The sequence below is a fragment of the Acomys minous genome (genome assembly GCF_964271855.1).
Source record: "Acomys minous genome assembly, chromosome: 7".
NCBI classification, from domain to species: domain Eukaryota; kingdom Metazoa; phylum Chordata; class Mammalia; order Rodentia; family Muridae; genus Acomys; species Acomys minous.
In genome coordinates this window covers 77,293,175-77,316,891 of record NC_140488.1, presented here as the reverse complement: position 1 = coordinate 77,316,891, position 23,717 = coordinate 77,293,175, and the positions used below count along the sequence as shown (strand labels likewise).

Genomic DNA, 23,717 nt, shown 5'->3' with positions numbered 1-23,717 from the left:
ACATAATTATATGCTGATAACTTTAATGTAGTATGTATACAATTATGTAACTATTGAAGAGTGATGTAGACTCATAGGAAATGATATGAAAAGATTTAGTAAATATTTTAAAGTAGCTGATAGGTCAATATGGATATGACAGCATAATTTAAACATATGCTTACACTATATGTATGTATTAATATTTACTGCCATTTAACAAAGAACCTGAAGTTTAGGAATCTATCATGCTGGAGTTCAAATCTCAGCTGTATCATCTGTTTCCTAGTCATCTTAGGTAAAGTTATTTAGCTTCTCTGGGCCTAAATATGCCAATCTACCCAAAGACATTATATCTACCTTCAAATACAATTATAATGGCCAACTGGTAAATATAAGTACTCTTCTAGCATTCATTTTCTTCTCTCTGTCTCTCTGTATCTGTCTGTTCTCTCTCTCTCTCTCTCTCTCTCTCTCTCTCTCTCTCTCTCTCTCTCTCTCTCCCTCCCTCCCTCCCTCCCTCCCTCCCTCCCTCCCCTCTAAGATGAAAATTTCTCAACTGGGGTGATTTTGTCTCTCGGGGTATTTTTAATGTTGCCTATAGAAATATTTTTTGTCACAACTGTAGAAGGGGGAGTGGTATGCAGTCAAGAAAGGCTGTCAAACATGTCATTCATATAATAGAGAGGACCCTCCCCACAACCAAGAACTATTGGCCCAACTGCCAAAATAAAGCCAAGGTTTAAAAAAAAAAGGCCTTACTCCATTAAAACTGAATAAGAATGGCAAATATTTACTAAATGTGGATAGGATCCAAGAAAAATGGTAATCTGGACTGATTTTCTGAATATACTTTGAAAAGGTTCAGAAAAGTAAGGAAAGAGAATACATATTGTGTTGGTGGTTTTCTTAAAATAGCCATCTATTCATCCATCTAACCATCCATCCACCCACCCACCCATCCACCAAACACTTAAGATAGCACTAAAATGAGTATAATTCCTGGAAACAGCCTCACCATTGCTACCTCTTACTCAGATGCAAAGGCTATCTCCTCTTAAATGACCCTGTCTCACACCTCAGAGACAATGGAGGTCCTTAGAAGGAAATGTTTTCAATTTTCTATTTTCTCACTGGCATCAATTCTCACAAACTTGCCTTCTTTCCTCCCCACTTTCTATTTCAGGAGATAGAAACCTCTACTTGTGTGCCCAATCCCATGTGATCTCTTCTTGGCTCTGGAGGGACTTTCTTCCATCATCTGGCACTTCAGTACATTACTACTTCTCTGTAGCAGTCACATTTACTGAATGCTCTCTCATCTGGACCATTCTCCCCAACCTGGCATCATATGCTTTGTCATCTTTACTTCCTAACCTGGTTGACTTTCACTGCTCATCCTTTATTTGCTCCTCAATGTGGCCCACACCCACACGTCTACTCTTTAAGAATGTTTTTCAATTTCATTATTTATTTTTGTGTGTGTTTGTGTGGTTATCTGTGCACTACATGTATGCCATGCCTGAAGGCCAGAAGAAGGCATTGGAATCCCAGGACTGGAGGTACATGTGAGAGCTGGAAATTCAACCTGGATCCTCTGGAAGAACAAGCGTTTCTCTTCACTGCTGAGCCATCTCTCCAGCCCCAAATAATTTTTATAATAAGCACCACTAACATATTTTCCAGATCCAAAAGCCAATTTTTAATCCTCACTTTGAATTTTCATCAGTATTGCCTTATCCCAGAGTTTCATACCTCTTCCTGATTACTACTACGTAGCCTCCTAATTGTTCCTTCTGCCTTCAGTCACTCCATTCTTAAATTTGTTTACTCTGCTACATATGGGGTGATCTTTCTTAACTCAAATTGAACTGTGCTGTTCTTCAGTTTAAAATATCTCAGCGGTTCCTCATTGTTTTGAGGGAAAAATCCAAGTTAAATTCCTTGATTAGCAGGAGGTATTCCAAAATCTGGTCACTGCTCCCAATGTGCATCTTCCTGTATTGCTTCACTTCCTTCATGCCACCGCTACGCTGAGTTATGGTAGCTCTTTATGCTCTTAGTTGTTTAGTGCTTTGGCTTCTCAATACTTCTTCAGCTCTTTGTTCTCTCATTCATCTATGTATCCAGAGTTTCGATGACTAGCAGACCACATCCCTCCTTGTGGCTGAGGCTACTCATCGCTTATCCCAATGCCCATCCTCCCTTTCTTCTTGAATTACATGCCCTTATGTTTTAGCTGGGACCCATGCCTACACTCCTTAGCCTTTCCTGTTGTGAAGTGGGGCCATGAACCTATGTTTTGAACAATAGGATATAAGTGAAAATGATGCCTACAACCTTTTGGATCACGCTTTTATAAGGAAGCTGTATATATTTCATTCTGCCTCTTTCCCATTTCTTTCTGGATAGCACACACACAAAAAAAAAGACAAGTGGAACTAGAGCTGAGAAATTGAATCCATGTAATGAGGATGGCGAGGTATCCTATCAGGGATTGTCATCTCTAGGTATCTATACAAGAAAACAAAATGAACTTCTGCTTTACTTAAACCACTCAATTTACAATACCTTTTAATAGAAGATTTTTTAATATGGGGAGTTTGCTGGTACCTCAGTTAATCTACTTTTTTGACTTTCAGGACTCTCCTCATGAATTAACTGCTATGAAAGAGGTTCTGGAGCCAGGTGTACTGGTATGCAGGTGTGGTCCTAGGATTTGAGAGACTAAGAGCAGAATCAAGGCCACTAAGGACTACATAGCCTCATATTTCACCCAAAGTAAAAGGACTGAAAAGGACAAGGGAAAGGAGGATGAATAGAAAGAGAAAGATATGCATGAAGGTTATGGAGGAGGAGGAGGTGGTGATAACGATGGAGAAATCACCACCAATGTACTTCTACTGGCTACAGTGAACATTACATCCTAAGTATTAGTTGATACAGAGTTCCCTGGCATTCCTATTCCTTTCCTGATATCAGAGATTCCCCACTTAGCCATGTGTAAAAGCTGGAGCCATGATGGTGCACCAAACAGGAAGTTGCAGCTCAGTGATAGTTTTTGCAATGAGTAGATAAATCTTGGCTACCAGGCCCAGTAACACATTAAAGAACAGATACTGTTTCATCATGTGTTCTTTTTCCAACTGGAAAAGAAAAGGAAGTATCATACAAAGACTCCTCAGTCTGGTTGGAGTCAGGCTCAGTTGTGTTTAGACTTCGCTATATACTAGCTATGCAACCCTAGGTAAAACTTCAGGCTTTAGTTGAAAGGCAAATAAAATAACTACCTCACAGAGTTATGGGCATTGAGTGAGATGATGAGCCTAGACTGCAACATAATAGGCTATCAATATATGGTAATTATTACTACTATTACCAACACTAAGAAGGACTGGCATCTATGTTTACTTGGGTAAGGACAGGGGCAGGAAAAAAATGTATGCAGTCATGGGTGGGTGGGGTGAGATCAAGGGAAGGAAGAAATGGTGTGGCTGGAATGAATCTGTGGTACACAGAACAGAGGATATGGATTCAAGGGCTCTTCAAAGTCTTTGCCACATCAAATGATCTTTTATCCCTCCCCTCATTACACAAACCTTCTCCATCTCCTTGACAAAAGCACTTCCTTGAAGCCTGCTTTTATGTATGAAGCAGCGCCAAGGTGACTGAGACACTGAACAGGAACCTTCTGAGACCCGTGCTACCAATATACCAGTCAGAAGGCCTTGGAGAAGGCACATGGTAAGCCTAAAGTTGTATTCTGTTTAAGTGAGCGAAGTCCAGAAGAGCAAAGGGCTATATAAATCCTGTTGTGTGACCACTCTGAAATTAAAGTGTGGCCTGCATAACCCCAAAGTCATCATGGATTGCAACATCCTCTCCGAAGCTGGTCTGCAGATGTAAACCATAGAGCCAAACTTTAATGTGGAAATTTTGGCAATTCTTGTGGTAAGAAGAACTGATTTACCTCTTTCTGTTCTGGGAGCTCTCCAAAGGCCTCACTTTGTGTATCTTTTTCATTGTTTTGTTTACTTTGGGAGACAGGGCTTCATTCGCAGCCCAGGCTATCTTGGAACTCACTAATGTAGCTCAGGATGGCCTTGAACTTACAGCAATCATCTTGCCTCAGCCTCTGGAGTAGTGGAATTAGTTGTGTGCTGCCTGGCCCGCATCTCTTTTTTAAGGATAAACTATATGTGTAACTCTATTGCCTTGAGATGAGAGAGCAAATGATTACTTTGCTCATTCCACTGCAGCCCCTTATTGTTCAACACATCAAATATACTTCTGCCTCTGGGCCCATGTAATGGTTTTCAGTGTTCATAGAACCTTTTTTCCCTAAGATGGCTCCTATGGCACATAAACTGACTCCACTGAGGTCTCTGTCTAACTTTCTCACAGTCAAAGGCCTTCTCTTAGTATTTTATAAATATCAACCTTTATCTTGCTTTGTTTTCTTTTTTAGAGTGTACAGTATCATTTGATAAATATTGGCCTTTCCCCAGGAGAATATACACTGTGAAGGAGTATTCCCAGTGCCTGGAATTTGGATTGTTATACAGTATAAATTTAGGAAACATCTATTGAATGACTATCAAGAGGACCTTGAGAACAACAATACTACAGCCTACTGACTTAACCTGTGGGCTCGAGAAGAAAAACGTGGGAGGGAGACTGCTTAGTTTCTCTTAAGAGAGCCTTAAAGAAAGAGGAAGAATGTAAGAGCCTCCTTTGGATTATTTAGAGTATGCTTTATTGGTTTCTGTAATCAAGAGCCCCAACTCTTCATTTACTATTGGCTGCCCAATTTTAATGAGAAAACTTATTTTATTTTTTTCCCATTGGGGAAAGGGAATTGGAAAAGAACAAGAAAAGAACCCCCAGCCTGCTTCTGCTTAATCCCACCACTGAGCTCTTAACTACCCATGAAAGGACTTAGTCTAAGCTGGTTCTGATGAAGGACAGTATATCTTTTAATTAGAAGAAATAAACTCGAACCTCCAGGCTATAAGGCTTTTTTACTGGGTCAGTAATGGAGGATATGGAACCAAGCTCTCTTATACCCTCTGCTATCATTGTGAAGGTGACAGCAATAGCAGTGAAAGATAGAAACAGTGGTTCTAGGTACCAACTCAGAAAAGTGACTATAGTGTAGCTTTGATAATATAAACTTTTCCCCAGGTCAAGTGATGGGTCAGGGCCTGTTTTCATGGAAAACTCCTATAACCTGTTTTTCTGTTAGGCACAGTTCTAAGTACTTTATATTAACTTACTTAGTAACTCTCCCCCAAATTCTTTTCTCTCTAAAGAAAACGTGGGCTTGAAATATATGATTAGTAAACTACTATATTATGGTAAGCATAGAATTAATCTGTCTATCCACCTGTTTGACAGTATTAAAAGAGGAGAGAATTGTTGGAAATATAAATGAGAGAAAAATAACCACCACTAGAATCTGACAGGGCATTGGTCCTTATTTCCCTTTCTCTGGACTCTGGGGTCTCATGGAACTGAAACAGGAAATGGGCATTCTTAACTAATAGACAGACGAGACCAACTTGGAGAGAAGGCTGAAGAGGGTATTTGAGGCCAAGGGCTTGGCTGGGAATAAAGAGATTGTGTTTTTCAAGGCCACCTGATAATAAGCAGCAAGGCTGTGTTATGAACTCAGAAGTGTTTGACTTCAAGGCTAACACTCTTTCTACTATATAAGAAGGAAACATTTAAAATTTAACAAACAATTCTTTGAATGGGAGCAGGGTCAGGCAGAGCTTGTTTTCCCATGCATCAAAACTCTAGAGACCATAGTACTGACTGATTTCCCTCTGCAACTAGGTAAGAACACATAGGCTCTTGTGGTCACTGAGAATGAGTATAGAAAGACAGTCTCAGAGAGGGCTCAGAATAGATTCTAGGGCCAAACCAGTGCTTATTTGTGGACACATGAAATACCCACTGAGTTGAATCCTCAAGGCCTGTTCTAAAAGAAATCAATATCCAAGATGGTTTTCTATTCTGATAGCTGTTGGCTGCTGCCTGGGGTTGGAGTCAGATGTCCAATTCCTGGACATTCCTCTTCTTCCTAAAGCTTTCTGAGGACTAAATCTGGGTTTTGAGATACATCCAGAAATGAATTAACCTTCATTGAGATTGAGGGTCATAAAGTGTTTGCCTAAGTTTGGTGATATATTTCTCCTACTGCAGATTCTTCTTTGTCATGTATTTAGGTGTGAAAGGGAATTTAAATATAAGATGGTCACTTTCCAATTGCCAAAGACAAGAGATCCAAGTCAACTCTTGCAAATTTTCACAGAGCTGAATAAATACGGAGATTCGCCCCAGATGGGGATTCTGAGTTGCATATATCAGACTGTAGCAGAACAAGAGAGACGGTGCGGGGGGACCAACAACAACAACAAAACTAGGTTGACTTTCTATAAATCAAAGCTACAATACTTGGCCCTGATGAATCCCAGATTTCCACCAACTCTCCATTTATACTCTGGCTGATACTAGATTGAGCTTTCTGGGTCTGGCTATATTAGCAGAAACTGTATTTTGAACTACATTAGAAACAAAGGTGGCAATGAGGTCAAAAATAATAAGCTCTTAGCATTTGGCACAAACCACTTTAAACATCAAGTGTGTCACCAAGTTTGCTTAGAGTATGTACAGAACTTTGAAAATGTCACGTCCGTTGTAAACAAGAGCCAACTTTTAAAAGAGGGCTTTCATTAGGACTGTCTTTTGACTCAGCAACACGTAGCCTTTAAGATTTTTTTTTAGATATAAAATTGCAGAATGCTATCTAGCCCTATTCATATACAGTACTTATGGGAAAACTAACATCCAAAAAGGAGATGCGACTTTCCCAAGGCTCCAAAACTAGTAGAAGGTAAAATTGTGATGAAAGCCCAAGTCCTAAGGCCCAATATGATACCTTTTCCTTTAAAGCACAGCATCCACTGTAGAAAATCACTGCTGCCTACCACTGACTGTAGTTACTAGGTCTGTAATCCATGGCCTGCTTCTCCATTTCCCTGCTTGGTTGCCTTGGAATGAGAACTCCAAGGGAATAGAAGAATGCAGTCAGCTCCTGCTAAGAATGTTTCTGAGTGGAACTAGTAATTATGTGTTTTCTACTAAGAATGGATTGGTAGATATCAAGTGGAGGGCTTCTTTTGGGCCAACCTAGGATGATTTAGGCTGTGGAAGTTAAGAGCTTCTTTATCACAAGGAAATATAAATAAATAAAGGTCCAAGAACCTCTAAGACAAGCTGATTTTACTACAATGAATTAAAAGACGGTAAAAGTAAAAAAATTAGAGGAGAATGTCACCACTAAGACCAAGTTCACTTCCTGTCCATACTATAAAAGACTGGTGGGAGAGGATATGGAGATGGGCAGTGTGCTATATACAAAGTATATAATACCTTTATCATTTTGAACCCTCCTAGTGACTCTGAGTAGGGCTAATCATCACTGTCCATTTTAAAAGGAGGTAAACAAGGCTCAGGGAGATAAACTGACATGCTGAAGACCACCCAGCTAGCAAAGGATACAATTAGGACTTACACACACCCCAGTGCTGTCTGGTTCTAAAGTTATTTTTCCATTCTTTGCATTACTCTCTCATCACTAGGACTATTTGAAAACGCCACAGAAGGAACCTGGACACTTCCTGGGTTCTTAGTCTTAATCCAAAGAAGTAGCAGTGACCCAATCATCAGCCACAAAATCTCAGAGAACAGAATAAACCACACAATCTCTCAGGGCTTCTCCACTCATCCCTAGCCTCTTAAAGTCCTATTGGCACAACTTCCTGACTGCAGAAAGCAGGCTGTTCCACGTCTGGCTGCCAGAGTCGGCCATCTGGCCCTCTAGCATCCTGACCCCAGTCTTACTATATCGTCTAGACTTTGACCTGAGACTCAGCACTCCAAAGCAATGGCAGAGGCAGAGATAAATCCTACGGAACAATCATTGCCTACTGAGGGGAAACAAATGGTCTATATGATTTCAGAAATCTTTTTAGATGTTCAAGGGCTAAGGATGTAGCTCCCTGGGAGTATGCTTTTCAAGCAGTTTGCAGGTACAGCGCCCTGAGATCCATCCCCAACACTTGGAATAACAACAATAAGTAGGTTTTTAAAATCTGATTATTTCATTTATATGTGTTTCCACCTGGACATGTAAACTAAATATGAACAAAAGAAAAGCAGATATTTGATTTTCATCACCCACAACAAAATTAGCCTTTCTAGTTTACCTATCAATAAAATGGGAGAGCACCTCATAGACTTGTTGGAAAGACTCAATAGGATATTAAATATTAATGTTTAGCATATGGTAAGTTCTCATGAAATGCTAGCTACTGTTTTTATTGCTGCAATGGCTGTAGCGGCAGCTGGAGAAAAGAAAGGGGGAGGAGACTGTATTGTCACCTTTTGCTGAAATTTCAAGAGAACTATCAGGGGTGACCAGAATGGGAAGAGTGACTCATAATGAGCGTCTTGTGTCTGTGAACACTGGGGGCCAACAGCACTCCCAAAGGCACCCTGTACTTCACACACCATCTCATCAGGTTCGGACGCGCTTATTCACCTGCAACAAGTTCTGACTCTGCTCCAAAGCATAAGAGAACTCGGCTTCTGGAGACCGTGTGAAGATCTCAACTCAGCCAGGGTTAAAAATCTGGAAATCATATCTTTAAAGAGTCACTATAACTAGTGAACACATCTGAAATTTCTCAATCCTAATAATTCTCTGCGCAAAGATATTTTCCTTCAGGTTACATTTTGATCTTAATATTCATACTTAAAGATATTTTTTCTGAAGATTCATTTGAAAATGTTTGCCAAATTCTCAGCTAACGACATATTAGATTCTGAAAATGTCCTAACATGTACAAGCTAATAAAAATGTTATTTTTAATAACTTTTAGCTTAACCTTATCATTTCAGAAATTAAACACAATGAAGCACAGACCTGGCTTAATTAGATTCTCTCACCCTCACTATACGCCTATGCTACACACACACACACACACACACACGTGTGTGTGTGTGTGTGTGTGTGTGTGTGTGTGTGTGTGTGCACTATGAATAAATAAATAAGTAGATGAAGAGAGGTACATTTTAAAATATAAAAACAAGTTTTTAGTAAAATGCATAATTTGTATTCATTGATTACATTTAAAATTAATCTATATGTCTATTGTGTGAGTGTGTGTGTGTGTGTGTGTGTGTGTGTGTGTGTGTGTGTGTATGCATGTGTCATTTGTCATTCTACGAAGGAGAACGCCAGAAACACATTTTTCTGTTCTCTTGCTGCCCTCTAGCGGCAGAGTCGAATTCACATTTTAGAAAGAAGGAACAGCCCAGGGCTGTGGTCTGTGTCTTCCGGACTGCTGGATTGGGTGTCAGAAAAATACATAAATCAGAGTTGTTTTTTAAAAAGGACTCTTATTTGCCTCCTCAAATCTATCATGTTGCTACAACACCACTGAGGTTTTTTTTCCTGGATAAGTTCCTATTTGGACATTTGGGAACATAGGCAGTATTTGAGTTTTCACAAACTTAGTACGAAAAACAATCCTGCTTTCTCTGGCCAGTTTCCAAGAAGAATTGCCCTCAACCATCTGCAACAAGGACTGTACCACTCAGCATTCCCATTCCTTCAACCATGGCTTCTAACCATTCATCTTTAGAGACAGTAAAATCCATTTTGACATATATTAGTAGTAGATTTCCTAATTATCTTGAAAACAATTTCTTTCCCAGAAACTACTAAGACCATGAAGCAACACTGTGTATAGTTGAAAAGCAATTACCCACCCACTAAAAGGGAAATATTGGAGTACATCTGCAGGTCAGTGGTACAGCATTCAAAGTATGTGTGATGCCCTGTGTTACATCTCCAATAATTTGTGTGTGTGTGTGTGTGTGTGTGTGTGTGTGTGTGTGTGTGTGTGTGTGTATTGTGTATATACATGTATATTCAAAGTAATAGATACACAGAATAGCAATGCAGAGGGAACTTAACAAAAGTAACAATCACTAAATCAAGTCAGTTATGCAAAGACAAACACAACTGAGACCACTGTTCTTAACATTTCACCTGAAAACAAGTCTGCATACACTGGGATACGGCCTTAACCCAGATTTTGTCTGAGTTTTGTCACTTAGCACACTCAGTATCTCTGGATCTAGAAAATCAGTACTCTGCATCATTTGGGAGTCAGACTGGGAAATGCGTGAACTGAGAGTACTGTGCTCCTCACTGCACACAGAGTACTGTGCTCCTCACTGCACACAGAGTACTGTGCTCCTCACTGCACACAGCCTGATTCCAGGTGCAGCGCACAAAAACGAACTCTGGGGAAGCTGACTAACTGGTTTCTAACACTAACAGTGGGATCAGGAGCAATAAGTGAGGAAAGCGCTAAAGCCTGGCTATGTGGCTGACAAGATACATTTTCCGAGTACACTTGAGATACTAGATAGGCAAGGATTCAAGACTGATACCTGAGTTATTTTATAAACTACCTGTGAAGGTGTGGCCCATGAGCTGGAGCAACGCAGTTTGCAAAGAGAAGGGACTTTATGGAAAATAAAGTGCCTGGACCAGAAGATCTTTAAAGCCACTTTCTAGTTCTAGTATTCAAATGGATCCATCCCATATTCCATCTCCTTCTGTGAAATAACATTATGTCATCTGAACTAAATCACTAAGAACTACCTTCACAGCTGATCTCTCTCTTCCCCCTGTAAGTCCCAGCAGCTCCCCAAAACAAAATGTTCAGAAACCAAAAGTCACCCTTCCTCGGTCAGTCCAAATTACCTCTTTGTATCAGGTTCGGGCACCCTGATACACACTATTCCATGAGCTAAAGAGAGGGAGACTTTCAGAATAATTTGATAGTGCTGTTTGAGGGATTGGTGTAGGGGGAGAACTTCCTTTCCCTCGTTACTTATCTGCTTTCCTACTTGGAAATTTAAAGAGGTTTCAGCTTACTTAAAACAATGCTAAGGCTCCTCAGAATGGAGTCCTTTAAGCATCAGCTTGACTGGAAGTTCTACCTCCAGACTATCTGGATACTCTTAAAAGAGAGGCTGATAGAGAAACTTAAAACCAGTGCGTTTAAGCCCCTTTCTATTAAAGGGCAAATGTAAGTGGAAAAATATTACTGAAATTATAATATATGTCAAGTGAAAAGTCATATCCCATTAACTGAACCATTTGGCAGGAACATATAATCCCTAGTACTTGAAGAGCAGCCTCGACTCTCACATATATTATCTCTTTTAATCCCCACAGCTAGTCTATGTAGTTACACCTACATAAGGTCCATCATTTCTGGAACAACCTCACACATCACTTTTCTCTTTTTCAAAAAGGGCAGTTTGTTAAATGTATGATAAACTGGAAGTCCATTTCCTATATCTACATAGGATTTCTCATATGAAGTAAATTTGTAAATCAGAAAGGGATCTTGGTCATCACATTGCTTTTTGAAAACAGAGTCATAGACAACTTTAGTATTGTAAAAAAAAAAGGACAGAAATACCATCACTTAATACATATTTATAAGCTAGTACGGTTTAAGAACTTAATTCTACTGCTGAGCACTGGTGAGCAGAAATGGCCTCGTAGTGGAATCTGGGAATAACAGCCATTACTTATACTTGTTCTTCCTATAATGCTACAGTATGTAGTTTGGGATCTTGACCAAACACACAGTGAAACACATATTTATAAACCCCAACTGGGGCTAAGGCCATTCACCAAAGAGCAGATCATTTACATTTGAACTTTTCCTTTTCTCTTTAAAATGTACAGAATATATTTTACAGCAATTGAGGGGGGTGTTGCTTGATAACCTACTACACGTGTCATCATCATTCCTCTATCGACTCACATAAATGAGAGCATTTAAAATGTGGTAGCCGGGCCTGGTGGTGCACGCCTTTAATCCCAGCACTCGGGAGGCAGAGGCAGGCGGATCTCTGTGAGTTCGAGGCCAGCCTAGTCTACAGAAAGAGTTTCAGGACAGCCAAAGCCACACAGAGAAACCCTGTCTCAGAAAAACCAAAAAGAAAATGTGGTGAGTCAGGATATAGGACATCCATGGCTCCCTTCTGCCTGGAGCGGAAGTCTTCACTCAGACAAGATTCATAATTTGACTACGAGACGCCAATCTTCGGCTACGGCATTAGTTACATTTGTAGCTATGAACAAATGCATGACCAAGGCAACTTCAAGAAAAAAGAGATTATTCGGGCTTATGGCTCTGCAAGAAGAGCCCCACTAGTGAGGAAGAATGGCAGCAAGCAGCGAGAACCGGTGGCAGGACGAGGAAGCAGAAAGATATTTCTAGGCACTAGCAGGAAGCAGAGAGAGCACAGCAAACTACAAAAGAGGCAAGGGGGACAAAGCTTCAAACTCTCAAAGCTGACCTCCAGTGATGGATGTCTTTCCTTCAGCAAGGCTCCACCTCCTAAAGCTTCAAGAACTTCCCACAAACAGTGCCAATCGTGGACCACATGCTCAAATATCTGAACCTATGAGGGACAGCCATCATTCAAACTACCACAGATATCGCCTAACACAAATCTTCACTATGTGGATGATGCTTTGGCAACTCTATTCTCAAATATAACCTTGTACTTTTCTTTTTTTATTAATTTATTCATATTACATCTCAATGGTTATCCCATCCCTTGTATCCTCCCATTCTTCCCTCCCTCCCATTTTCCCCTTACTCCCCTCCCCTATGACTGTTCCTGAGGGGGACCTCCTCCCCCTGTATATGCTCATAGGGTATCAAGTCTCTTCTTGGTAACCTGCTATCCTTCCTCTGAGTGCCACCAGGTCTCCCCCGGACTGTTCATCTCTAATGGTTATCCCTATGACTTAATTCAAGTACTCATTTCAGTTAACTTTTGCATATGCTATTAGATTTAAGTTGAGGTTCACTTTCATTACCAATATATGCACAATTTGCTACAGCATTTATTGAAAAGACTATTCTGCCTTTTAAAAAATCCTTTTGCAGAACTTGGAGATTGAGCTTGGGGCCTGAGTTATGTGAGACAAGTGCTCTACCATGGAACTACATCCTCAGCTATTTTTGTACCTTTGTGAAAAATAATTTATCCAAACTTTGTAGGACTATTTGCACTTATGTGTCTCTTAATATACCTATATTTTCTGTGACATCTCTTCTCAGCATTCTGTAGTTTTAGCATATAACTCCAATAATTGCTTTGATAGGCTTACATTCAAAATTTTCATTTCTTTTGAGTAACCACCCATTTTTTGATTAGATGTAAGGCTCACTTCATGAGGGAATACCCACACCAGATACTGACAAAGTGGCCAAGAACCTGAAACTACATAGATAAGTCATGGGCTTAAGGGGGAAAACTAGCATTTTTCTGCTAAAGGAATAAAGCAATTAGATGACCCTGATGAGATGGCACTATACCCACAGATCACTGCTTCATTCAACCCACATCAGAGAAACTTCCTGCAGTAAATGGGAGGTAACACAGAGACCTGCAAATGGATAATGGACAGAAAGTAAGAGACTGGGCTAACTCCCAGCACTGAGGAGAGGAAGCGGACAAAAATACCCATCCATAACCAAGAAGCAACTGCAATCGATCCCTACTGGGAAAGGGAAAGCGAGTTTTCTCCAGTAGAGTCTCACTGGGTATATGAACCATGCTCCAGGGCAGGCCAGTTAACCAAAACAAAGCAAAGTACATTTTTTGTGGGTTTTTTGTTTTGCTTTGGTATTTTTTGTCTTACTGGTTTCTTGTTTGATTTGAATTAATTTTTGTTTTCTGGGTTTTATTTTTGTTTTGTTTTGAGATAGAGAGGGAAGAAAGAAAGAGAAAGAACATGAACTGTGTTTAGTTGGGAGGTAGGGAAGATCTGGGAAGAGTTGGAGGGAAAATATCATGAACAGGATATATTGTATGATTAAATAACTGAATAAAATTTAAAGAATAAAATAAAAGAAAATGACCTCCTAATTAGTCTCTCTACTTATATTTCTGTCTATTATAGCTATTTTCCCACATGAGCTAGAATATTCCTATGAAAAATAAGTAAAATTATATTACTTTCCTGATTAAAATCCACTTTTTTGTAGTAGCAAACCCAAAATCTCCCCAGTAGATTCTAAGTCCTACTACCTCCCTTGTTATATTTTTGAACTCATCTTCTTTTACATAGATTTTCCTATTTCTTATGTCTAAATAAAACTGGGTGAATGGATAGACAGACAGAAAGACAGACAGACAGACAGACAACAGGTCAATCGATCGATGATAATTATGTTGTGTGAATAAGTCAACTTACGAATAAATGACAACTAGTCATTAGACCAGGGTTGAATTAATTATAGGCACTGGGCCTGGTTGCCTATTTTATTAGCCTTTAGTACAAAACAGCCACTTCTGTTTACACCGTGTCTATGGTTGCTTCCCTACTCTGTAGTCAATATTGGCCAGTTGTGACAAAGTTCTGTAGCCTCCAATGCATAAAATATTTATTATATGGTGCTTTTTTTTTAGGTTCACTGACCCCTGCTTTGCATTCACATAGCCAAGTTCTCTGTACACCTTTAGAACTGTCAATCCTAACTTCCTCAAACTGAATCCTTCTTCATCTTGCCCACATTTCCCTATTCTATATTCCTTACAATAAAGTGGTTGCATTCACTTGCTCAGGCAAATAAGGATTCCAGGCATCAGAAATCTCCCTCTCTCATATCTCCCATTTCTTTTAATATTTATTTTAGTTTTAATTTGTGTACATTGGTGTGGGGGTGTCAGATCTTGGAATTACAGACAGTTCTGAGCTGCCATGTGGGTGCTGGGACTCGAACCCGGGTCCTTTGGAAGAGCAGTCAGTGCTCTTAACCACTGAGCCATCTCTCCAGCCCCACATCTCCCACTTCTAATCACGAAATCCTATAATACTTTTGTCTTTCTTTTCTTCTTTCCCTGCCCAAACTCAGATTATAATTTCTTTGTGTTCAGAGTATAGCATTGCTTAGTCTCTCTCTCCTCTCCCCCTCCTTCAAACTATAGTCTCGCTACAGCCTCTTTTATACAAGGCTGACCCACAGCCTTTCTGTACTCATAAGCAATGTTTTCCCAGAAGTGGCAGAATAAAAAAATTCACACATTTGAAACGCATCAACTAGGCAGTCAATAGCATTGCAGGCCTGATCCCTGTCTCTCTCCAGTGCAATCTGCTACCCCTATGTCCACTTCATGTCCAATGACACATTATCAAGTTTCAGACCTTCGTTCATATGAGGCTATGTGCTTGAAACTCGTTTCCTCTTTTTCTCTTTTTGTTCATCTTTAGAATCTATGGTCAGAAATTTTAAGTGTCAGACAGACTGGATTGAGGAACTTTTAGAGACATTATTGAGAATGAGAGTGTTACCAAAAGAGGTTATAATGTGAGCAGAAGTGGGCCACATGGGGAAAATCTATCCTTGACGTGTCAAGAACTCATCTTTCTGACCTGTTGGGGCCATAGAAATACAGAAAACTAACTACTGGACCAGAATTTTCTTCTGATGCTTTGGACACCAGGACTGTAGGCCCACTGACTTCTGCAGTCCTTTTCTTACACCAGGGTATCACCCACACCAGAATGCCTGTATCTATAGCCTTTTTGTCTAAGATGACTTATGCTGTTGGCTTCCCAGGTTCTTGGGCCTCTGGATGTGGACTGAGTGATGCTACATGAATCTCAGGGTCTCTAACCCATAGATGGCCTGTGCTGCTACTTAATTCCCCTAAATGGTCTCCTCTCTAGCATCTGTATGTGGAACACACTGGTTCTGTCTCTCTTAAAAGCTCTGATTAATACAGTACCTATGTAGGTCTTATCAACTTTTTTACAAGATAGTAACTACAAGGAGCCCTATATCGACCACAGATTGCAACTACACATCATGCCTGGTGATGCAGTAGTACACAATAAAGTACTTTAACTCTTAGAATATCTGTTGTTAACACTTTTTAGTTGACACATAATAAGTATACACATATATGTGGTACTATAATTTAATATGCAGAATGTCTATGTATAGTGCATAAAGATCAAATAGTATTTCCATCTTCTTATATACTTATCATTTCTTTGTTATAGAAACTCACAATTTCTTCTCTTTCAGCATAGTTTATGTGTGATAGTCACCCTATTGTGCTATGGAAGACTGAAACTCACTTCTATCTAACTGCATTTTGCCATCCATTATGCTCTGCCAGTTCCTAAAGAAATAAGCTATGTGGTTATCATATAGGTAGTTATAATCCTCTTTGAATTTCCAATGACAAAAATAAAAAAGGTTATAAAAGGTTTTTGAGGTAACACAGACAATATGGCAGAGAACACTAGCTATTGCCTTATATACATTCTCCTATTCCTTTTTAAATCGTAGCTGAGAATGTGCTGGTAAAGTGTTTACTTTACCTTCCTAAGACAGCAGTGTCATATTCCTTTTATCCCAGCACTTAGGAGGCTGAGCCAGCCAACTACAAATTCAAGGCTGCTTTGGGCTACACAGCAAGACTTTAAAAAAAAACAGCAAAAACAACAAAAAGAAACAAGGACTACTTTCCTGCCTCTCTTCTCAGTGAATATGGTTGTGAGATTGAATTTCAGAAAATTAAATGTAATGAAAATTGTGTCCAACTCCCACATCATAACCTGAAAGGAAACTCTACTTCTGTCTTTTTAACAGCTAGGATATAGATGACGAATGACAACTGGGGTAAAAGCAGGATATTAGGCTTCTGGGAGTACTAAAAAAGGACAAGGAAGCCTGATTATATCAAGTCACCTTAGTTGGATTATTTTACAACCAAGAAATAAACATCTCCTATATTAGAGCCATGGTATATTTACATGTAGCAAATCGGCACCTGAGCCTATACCTACCTAATATAGCTAACAAGTGACCAAACTTGGACTTGAACTGTGGATAGGCTCAGACTGTATCAGCTTCCACAATGCAAATAAAGGTCTTATTAAATAATGCTTCCATGGAGGACACTGTCTGTTCAAAAGCCTATATAAATACAAGGCATCTGTGGCAAGCACACAATACTTGATAAGATGTATTGCTTGTCTCAACCACATTTCGAGGTTCACTTTTATCTCCCTATGTTCTACCCCTTTCATTTGACCCAATTATAATGTATGCTACCTTATAAGCTATGAACAATATCAAATACTTTATCCTAAAATGAGATGTAATTTAAAATAGATATGCTGATTTATTTATGGTCTTGAAGGGGTTCAAGACTTGCTATCCTGAAATATGGGATTGACATTGGGGGAAACAGCAAACAATGGTTCTCAGATTTTCTGCTGACCATTTTTACTGAAGCAGGCCATAATTTTTTTTCTAATTTTCCTCTAAAGTAGGGTGTGCAATTTAAGTTCCAGAGAAAACATAGAATGGAGTCAGAAGCATTAAAAACAAAACAAAACAGAAAGAACCCAAACTGAACAAAATAGGCCTCTCTCTAGTGAATTCGTGCTGGATAAGACCTCTCTGTCTTTTAGTCATATTTCTCTATGATCAGCTACTTCATCAAACCTAGTACAAGTTCACCTGGGTTGGGGGGGGGTCATTCTAGAGCAGTGGCTCTCAACCTGTGGGTTGAAGGTCAAGTGACCCTTTCACAGGAGTTGCCTAAGGCCCTCAAAAACACAGTAACAAAAATTAGTTAAGAAGTAGCAATAAAAATAGTTTTATGGCTGGGGGTCACCACAACATGAGGAACTGTATTAAAGGGTCACAGCATTAGGAAGCCTGAGGACCACTTTCCTAGTGTTCTCAACCCATATAAAACTTGCATAAATACATACAGTTTTCTCTTGCTAATCTGTCACTTGGTCAGGGTGTAGTATCTATCATGGAATTGGGATTATGTGAGGAAGTATAGCTCTTCTAATCTATAGTTTCATTGTATATGCATCACCTTCCTCCTCATCATTTTCCTCTGCTTAAATATATCACCACACATCATGGTTAATGCCTTGGAAGCAGCCAGTATTTTTTTTCTTCTTTGATAGTCCTAGCATTTGTTTAATAATAAAACAATACATGTACAAGCAACAGTTAATTAATAGATGAAATGCTAAGTATTCAATTTAATGTTAAATATCATTGTGGCCAAGTTTAGTGATGGAGGCCTCTAATCCCAGCTATTTGAGAGGCTGAGACAGGAGAATCATAACTTCAAGGACTGCCTGTGCTACAGAGTAAGTTCAAGGATGATCTGGACACCTTAGTAAGACTCTGTCTCAAGCTAAAAGTGAAAAGGGGATTGAGGATAGATTATTCTTACTTAGCATATACAAGGCCCTAGTTTTAATCTATAGATCTTTTTAAAACTTGCCATTGTTTAACAGAAGGATTTCTTTTCACTGTCCACTTGAACGAGATTATATGACACACAACTTTGTGTCTGTGATCCCAACAATCTGGAGGCTAAGTCAGGAGGATTACCAATTCTAGGCTGATCTATATTACACAGTGAATGCCAGGGTAGCCAAGCCTTTTTAAAGCACGTTTTGCTTTTAAAAATCCAAACAACAGGCCTGGAGACATGGCTCAGGGGTTAAGGGCACTGGCTGCTTTTCCAGAGGTCCTGAGTTCATTTCCCAGCAATCACATGGTGGTTCATAACCATCTATAATGAGATCGGATGCCCTCTTATGGTGTGCAGGCATACATGCAGGCAGAACACTGCATATGTAATAAATAAATAAATCTTTAAAAAAAAACTAAACAGCAAAAGAACAGAAAGAAGGGAAAGAGAAAAGGAGAGATGGAGACAGGCAGATAGAAAGACACAGTTAAAAGGTACACAGAACAGATGTCACTTCTTTGAAGAGACAATAATAAGAATAGGAAACAATTACCTTGCCAAAGTGCTCAATGAGGATTTCTACCACAATGTTCTGGAATTTGATGTTCATCATAGCAGCCACTGTGTCCTCTTGAGCTCTCATCAGGGTGGGCCCAAAGATCACCCCCATATTGGAAGGTGTCATAAGATTTTCTTTGCTGTGTTCACATACACTGCCAGAAAAAAAAGAAAGAAAATGATTAAAAAGATTCATTATTGTAGTAACCAGGACTATGCTAGGTGCTTAAGGAGATAAGAGACCCCAAAAGGTAGGAAAAGAAGGACTTACAGTACATATGGAAGAAAAAAATACAATAGAAATAACTAGCAAGTAACGCATAATATGTGAGTAGGAGCCAAAATGAGAGATGAGGAACTGAGTTAGCAACCCTGAAGGAGTTCAGAGACAGATGTAAAGGATGTGGGGAGGCAAGGGAAAGGCAGGCAAAGGGTACTTTGAAGGCAAGGGGAACAGCAGATCTACAGAGCAGCAAAGTAGATTAGGTGTATATGCAGAGGTAGAGGGCTTTCCTATCACTCCACTTTTTCTCTTAAAGAGCAACAGTGAAAAGGTGCCTAGTAGTCATCCTTTTGAGGAATCTAGCCATTCAAGTTGCATAGATTAAGAAACAGAAACAGAAATTAATTAAATTAAATAAAAAGAAAGAAACAGAAAGAGCTGAAAAAGGATCCTATCTTTTTTGATGAACACCTGACTATCTCCTTCATCTTATAAAACAAAAGAAGGAAAAGCATCTTCCTGGAGTCACAATTGCTGAGCTAGGGAGTAAGCAGGTCTTGCAATCTGCTTATCAGATCTCTACTTACTCTGCTTGAATTCTCATTACTGAGTACCTGTCACTTATAGGAGGGACAAAAGGGCTTTAGAGGCCTATTTCTAATCACTATGTATAACCTAGGCTTTAAAGCTGACCTCAGTTTGGATCCCAACAGTGCCACTCACAACCTATGCAACAGGAGGGTTTTCATTCCAACCTCTCTGAGCTTCAGCTTTCCCACTTGTGTAGATAGTGTCTACTTTAGAGTAGTAGAAAATAAATAGTGGGACATTCCTTCAGCATGGTAATGTGCAATGATCTTATCTTTCTAAGAACCCCCATCATAGGCATTGCTAACCTCTGACAAGTGTTAAACTAAACTGCATAGATTAGGGTTTTCTGGGTACATCATCATTATCACAGACAGAACTTCCTATCTCTCTTATGCCAACCCTTTCCATGAATGTCCCCTATTCCGTATGTAAAGAATGCTTAATTGTTCTTGGAGATTTACTTCAGGTGACAAGTATCTACCTCCTCCCAGATGGCTGCAACTCACTCTCCTCTCATCTTTTTAAAATAATCTTTCTGGCTTCACTTCCTGAATATGAAGAAGAATGACTTTATAAGTAAAAGGCAGCATTCTGGAAGGCAGCCTTCCCTCTCGGTGCAAGGAAAACAATGGATTCTTGGTCTCCATCTCTCCTGCTTTCTTTAAAACCTCTTTTGAATTTTCCATCTTTAAATATATATATATATATATATATATATATATATATATATATATATATATATATATATAAAGTCTTAGAGAGATCAAGGATACAAAATGCATACCTAAACACAATACAGGCAATATACAGCAAGCCAACAGCCAACATTAAAAAAAAAAAAAAAAGATCAATGGGATACAAACTGAAAAGAAAGAAGTCAAATTATTGCTATTTGCAGCTGATATGACAGTATATATAAATGACTCCAAAATTCTAACAGGGAACTCCTACAACTGATAAACACCTTCAGCAAAGTAACTGGGTACAAAATTACCTTTAAAAAAAAGTCAGTAACCCTTCTGTATACAAGCAACAATCTGAGAAAGAACTGGGGAAACAACACCCTTCACAATAGCCACAAATAATATAAAGTGTCTTGGTGTGTAAGTATAATCAAGCAAGTAAAAGACCTGTATGAAAAGAACTTCAAGTCTCTGAAGAAAGAAATTGAAGATGATATCAGAAGATGGAAAGATCTCCAATGCTCGTGATCAGTAGGATTAACATAGTAAAAATAGCCATCTTACCAAAAGCAATCTAAAGATTCAATGCAATGCCTATCAAAATGCCAACACAATTCTGTACAGACTTGGAAAGAGTAATTCTCAAATTCATATGAAAAAGCAAAAAACAAACAAACAAACAAAAAACCCAGAATAGCTAAAACAATCCTGTACAATAAAAGATCCTCTGGAGGAATCTCCATCCCTGATCTCAAGCTGTACTTACTATAGAGCAACAGTAATAAAAATGGCATGGTACTGGCATAAAAATAGGCTGATTGAAATTAAATAGCAACAAACCAAATAACTCTCAACAGAGGAATCTCAAATGGCCGAGAAGCACCAGATTGATTTCCAAAGTGGTTGTACAAGTTTGCACTCCCACCAGAAATGGAGGAGTGTTCCCCTTTCTCCACATCCTCACCAGCATGTGCTGTCACTTGAGTTTTTGATCTTAGCCATTCTGATGGGTGTAGATATGGTTTGGATTTGCATTTCCCTGATAACTAAGGACATTGAGCATTTCTTTAAGTGTTTCTCGGCCATTTGAGATTCCTCTATTGAGAATTATGTTTAGCTCTGTACCCCCATTTTTAATTGGGCTATTTGGTATGGTGGTGTTTAATTTCTTCAATTCTTTATATATTTTGGATATCAGCCCTTTGTCGGATGTAGGGTTGGTGAAGATCTTTTCCCAGTCTATAGGCTGTCATTTTATTATGTTGGCAGTGTCCTTTGCTTACAGAAGCTTTTCTGTTTCATGAGGTCCCATTTATTAATTGTTGATCTTAGAGCCTGAAAATTGGGAATAGTTCTACCTAAAATCCCAGCTATTTCACTCCTGGGTATACATTCAAAAGATGCTCCAGCACACAACAAAGACATATGCTCAACTATGTTCATAGCAGCTTTATTCATAATAGCCAGAATCTGGAAACAACCTAAATGCCCCTCAACTAATGAATGGATAAAGAAACTCTGGTACATTTACAGGACGGAATACTATTCAGTTATCAAATACAGAGAAATCTTGTAATTTGCAGGCAAATGCATCAATCTAGAAAAGATCATCCTGAGTGAGGTAACCCAGACCCAGAAAGACATGCATGGTATACACTCACTTATAAATGGATATTTGCCCAACATAGATGTCCTCTGAGAGACTCTACCCAGCAGGGGGTCAGGACAGATATTGTGACATGCAGCCACGAAGAGTTGTGAATTGTATACAAGAGTTGAGAGATGGGGAGATTGTCAGGAGCTCCACAGGAGACTATCAAGGCTGGCGGATCTGGACAGGGGCGGGGCTGCAGAAACTGATGCACGAACCAAGGACATGGTAAGCAGAGGACCTAGACCCCTGATCAGGTGTAGCCAATGGATAGCTCATCCTCCACACAGGGAAGCAGGGAGCGGGAGACTGCTTCTGACAAGAACTCTGGTGCCCTCGATGTGATCACTTCTGGGTAGGGGAGAGGCCCTGTGAGAATACAGAGGAAGAGGAAGCAGACTATCTAGATGAGACCTAATAGGCTATGGTTAGAAGGTGGAGAGGAGGACCCCACCTGATAGAGGTCATGGGGAGGGGACTAGAATGGAAAAGTGAGGGAGGGTGGGAACAGGAAGATAAGAGCGAGGGGATTACAATCGGGATGCAATGTGAATAAATTATAATAATAACAACAATTTTTTTTTAAAAAAAGAACACTAAAATATGGCTGAGAAGCACTTAAAGAAATGCTCAATGCCCTTAGTCATCAGGGAAATGCAAATCAAAATGACTCTGAGATTCCATCTTACAGCTCTCAGAATGGCTAAGATCAAAAATTCAGGTGACAGAACATGCTGGTGAAGATGTGGGGAAAGGGGAAGACTTGTCTATTGCTGGTGGGAGTGAAAACTTGTTCAACCACTTTGGAAATCAATCTGGTGCTTTCTCAGAAAATTGGGAATAGTACTACCTCAAGACCCAGCTATACCACTCCTGAGCATATAGCTAAAAGATGCTCCACCATATCACAAGGATACTTGTTCAACTATGTTGATGGCAGCTTTATTCATAATAGCCAGAATCTGGAAACAACCTAGATGTCCCTCGACCAAAGAATGGGTAAAGAAACTGTGGTACATTTACACAACGGAATACTACTCAGCTATTAAAACCAAGGAAATCATGAAATTTGCAGGCAAATGGATGGAACTCAAAAAAAAAAATCATCCTGAGTGAGGTAACCCAAATCCAGAAAGACACACATGGTGTGTACTCACTTATAAGCGGATATTAGCCATATATTATAGAATAACCATATTATACTTCACAGACCCAAAGAACCTAAGCAATAAGGAGGCCCTTCTTGAATCTCACTCAGATGAGGAAATAGAATACACGGTGGAAGGGGATGTAGAAAGGGAAATGGGTAGGAAAGGGTGTTGGGAAAGGAAATGTGGGGATTGATGTGGAGAGAGTGGGAGGTGGGGTGAAAGGGTTTGGAGAGAAAAGAAAAACCATGGGTGAGGGCATCACTGAGACAAGCTGGAGACCTGCCACAGGGTAGGGTACAGGGAGAATTATGGGGGTGTCTCTAGCTGAGCCTTCTAGCAGCGGAGGGCACAGAGATTGAGGAGGCCACTTTCTAGCCAGGTAGGACTTATAGTGGTGGGAGAGGAATACCAATCCACCTACAAAACCTTCAAACCAAAACTTACCCTGCCTACAAGATGTG

General features: G+C 39.6%; 1 protein-coding gene across 4 annotated transcripts in view; it reads right to left on the bottom strand.

Moving 5' to 3' along the window:
- Positions 1–23,717, bottom strand: part of OPHN1 (oligophrenin 1) — a gene marked incomplete at its 3' end in the record, with an annotated part of 303,761 nt that overhangs the window by 36,535 nt on the left and 243,509 nt on the right. For all 4 annotated transcript variants that reach the window (XM_084791065.1, XM_084791062.1, XM_084791063.1 and 1 more), the window contains exon 19: positions 18,953–19,112. In XM_084791065.1, coding sequence (XP_084647191.1) covers positions 18,953–19,112 — 160 coding nt within the window. The remainder of the gene's footprint in view (positions 1–18,952; positions 19,113–23,717) is intronic.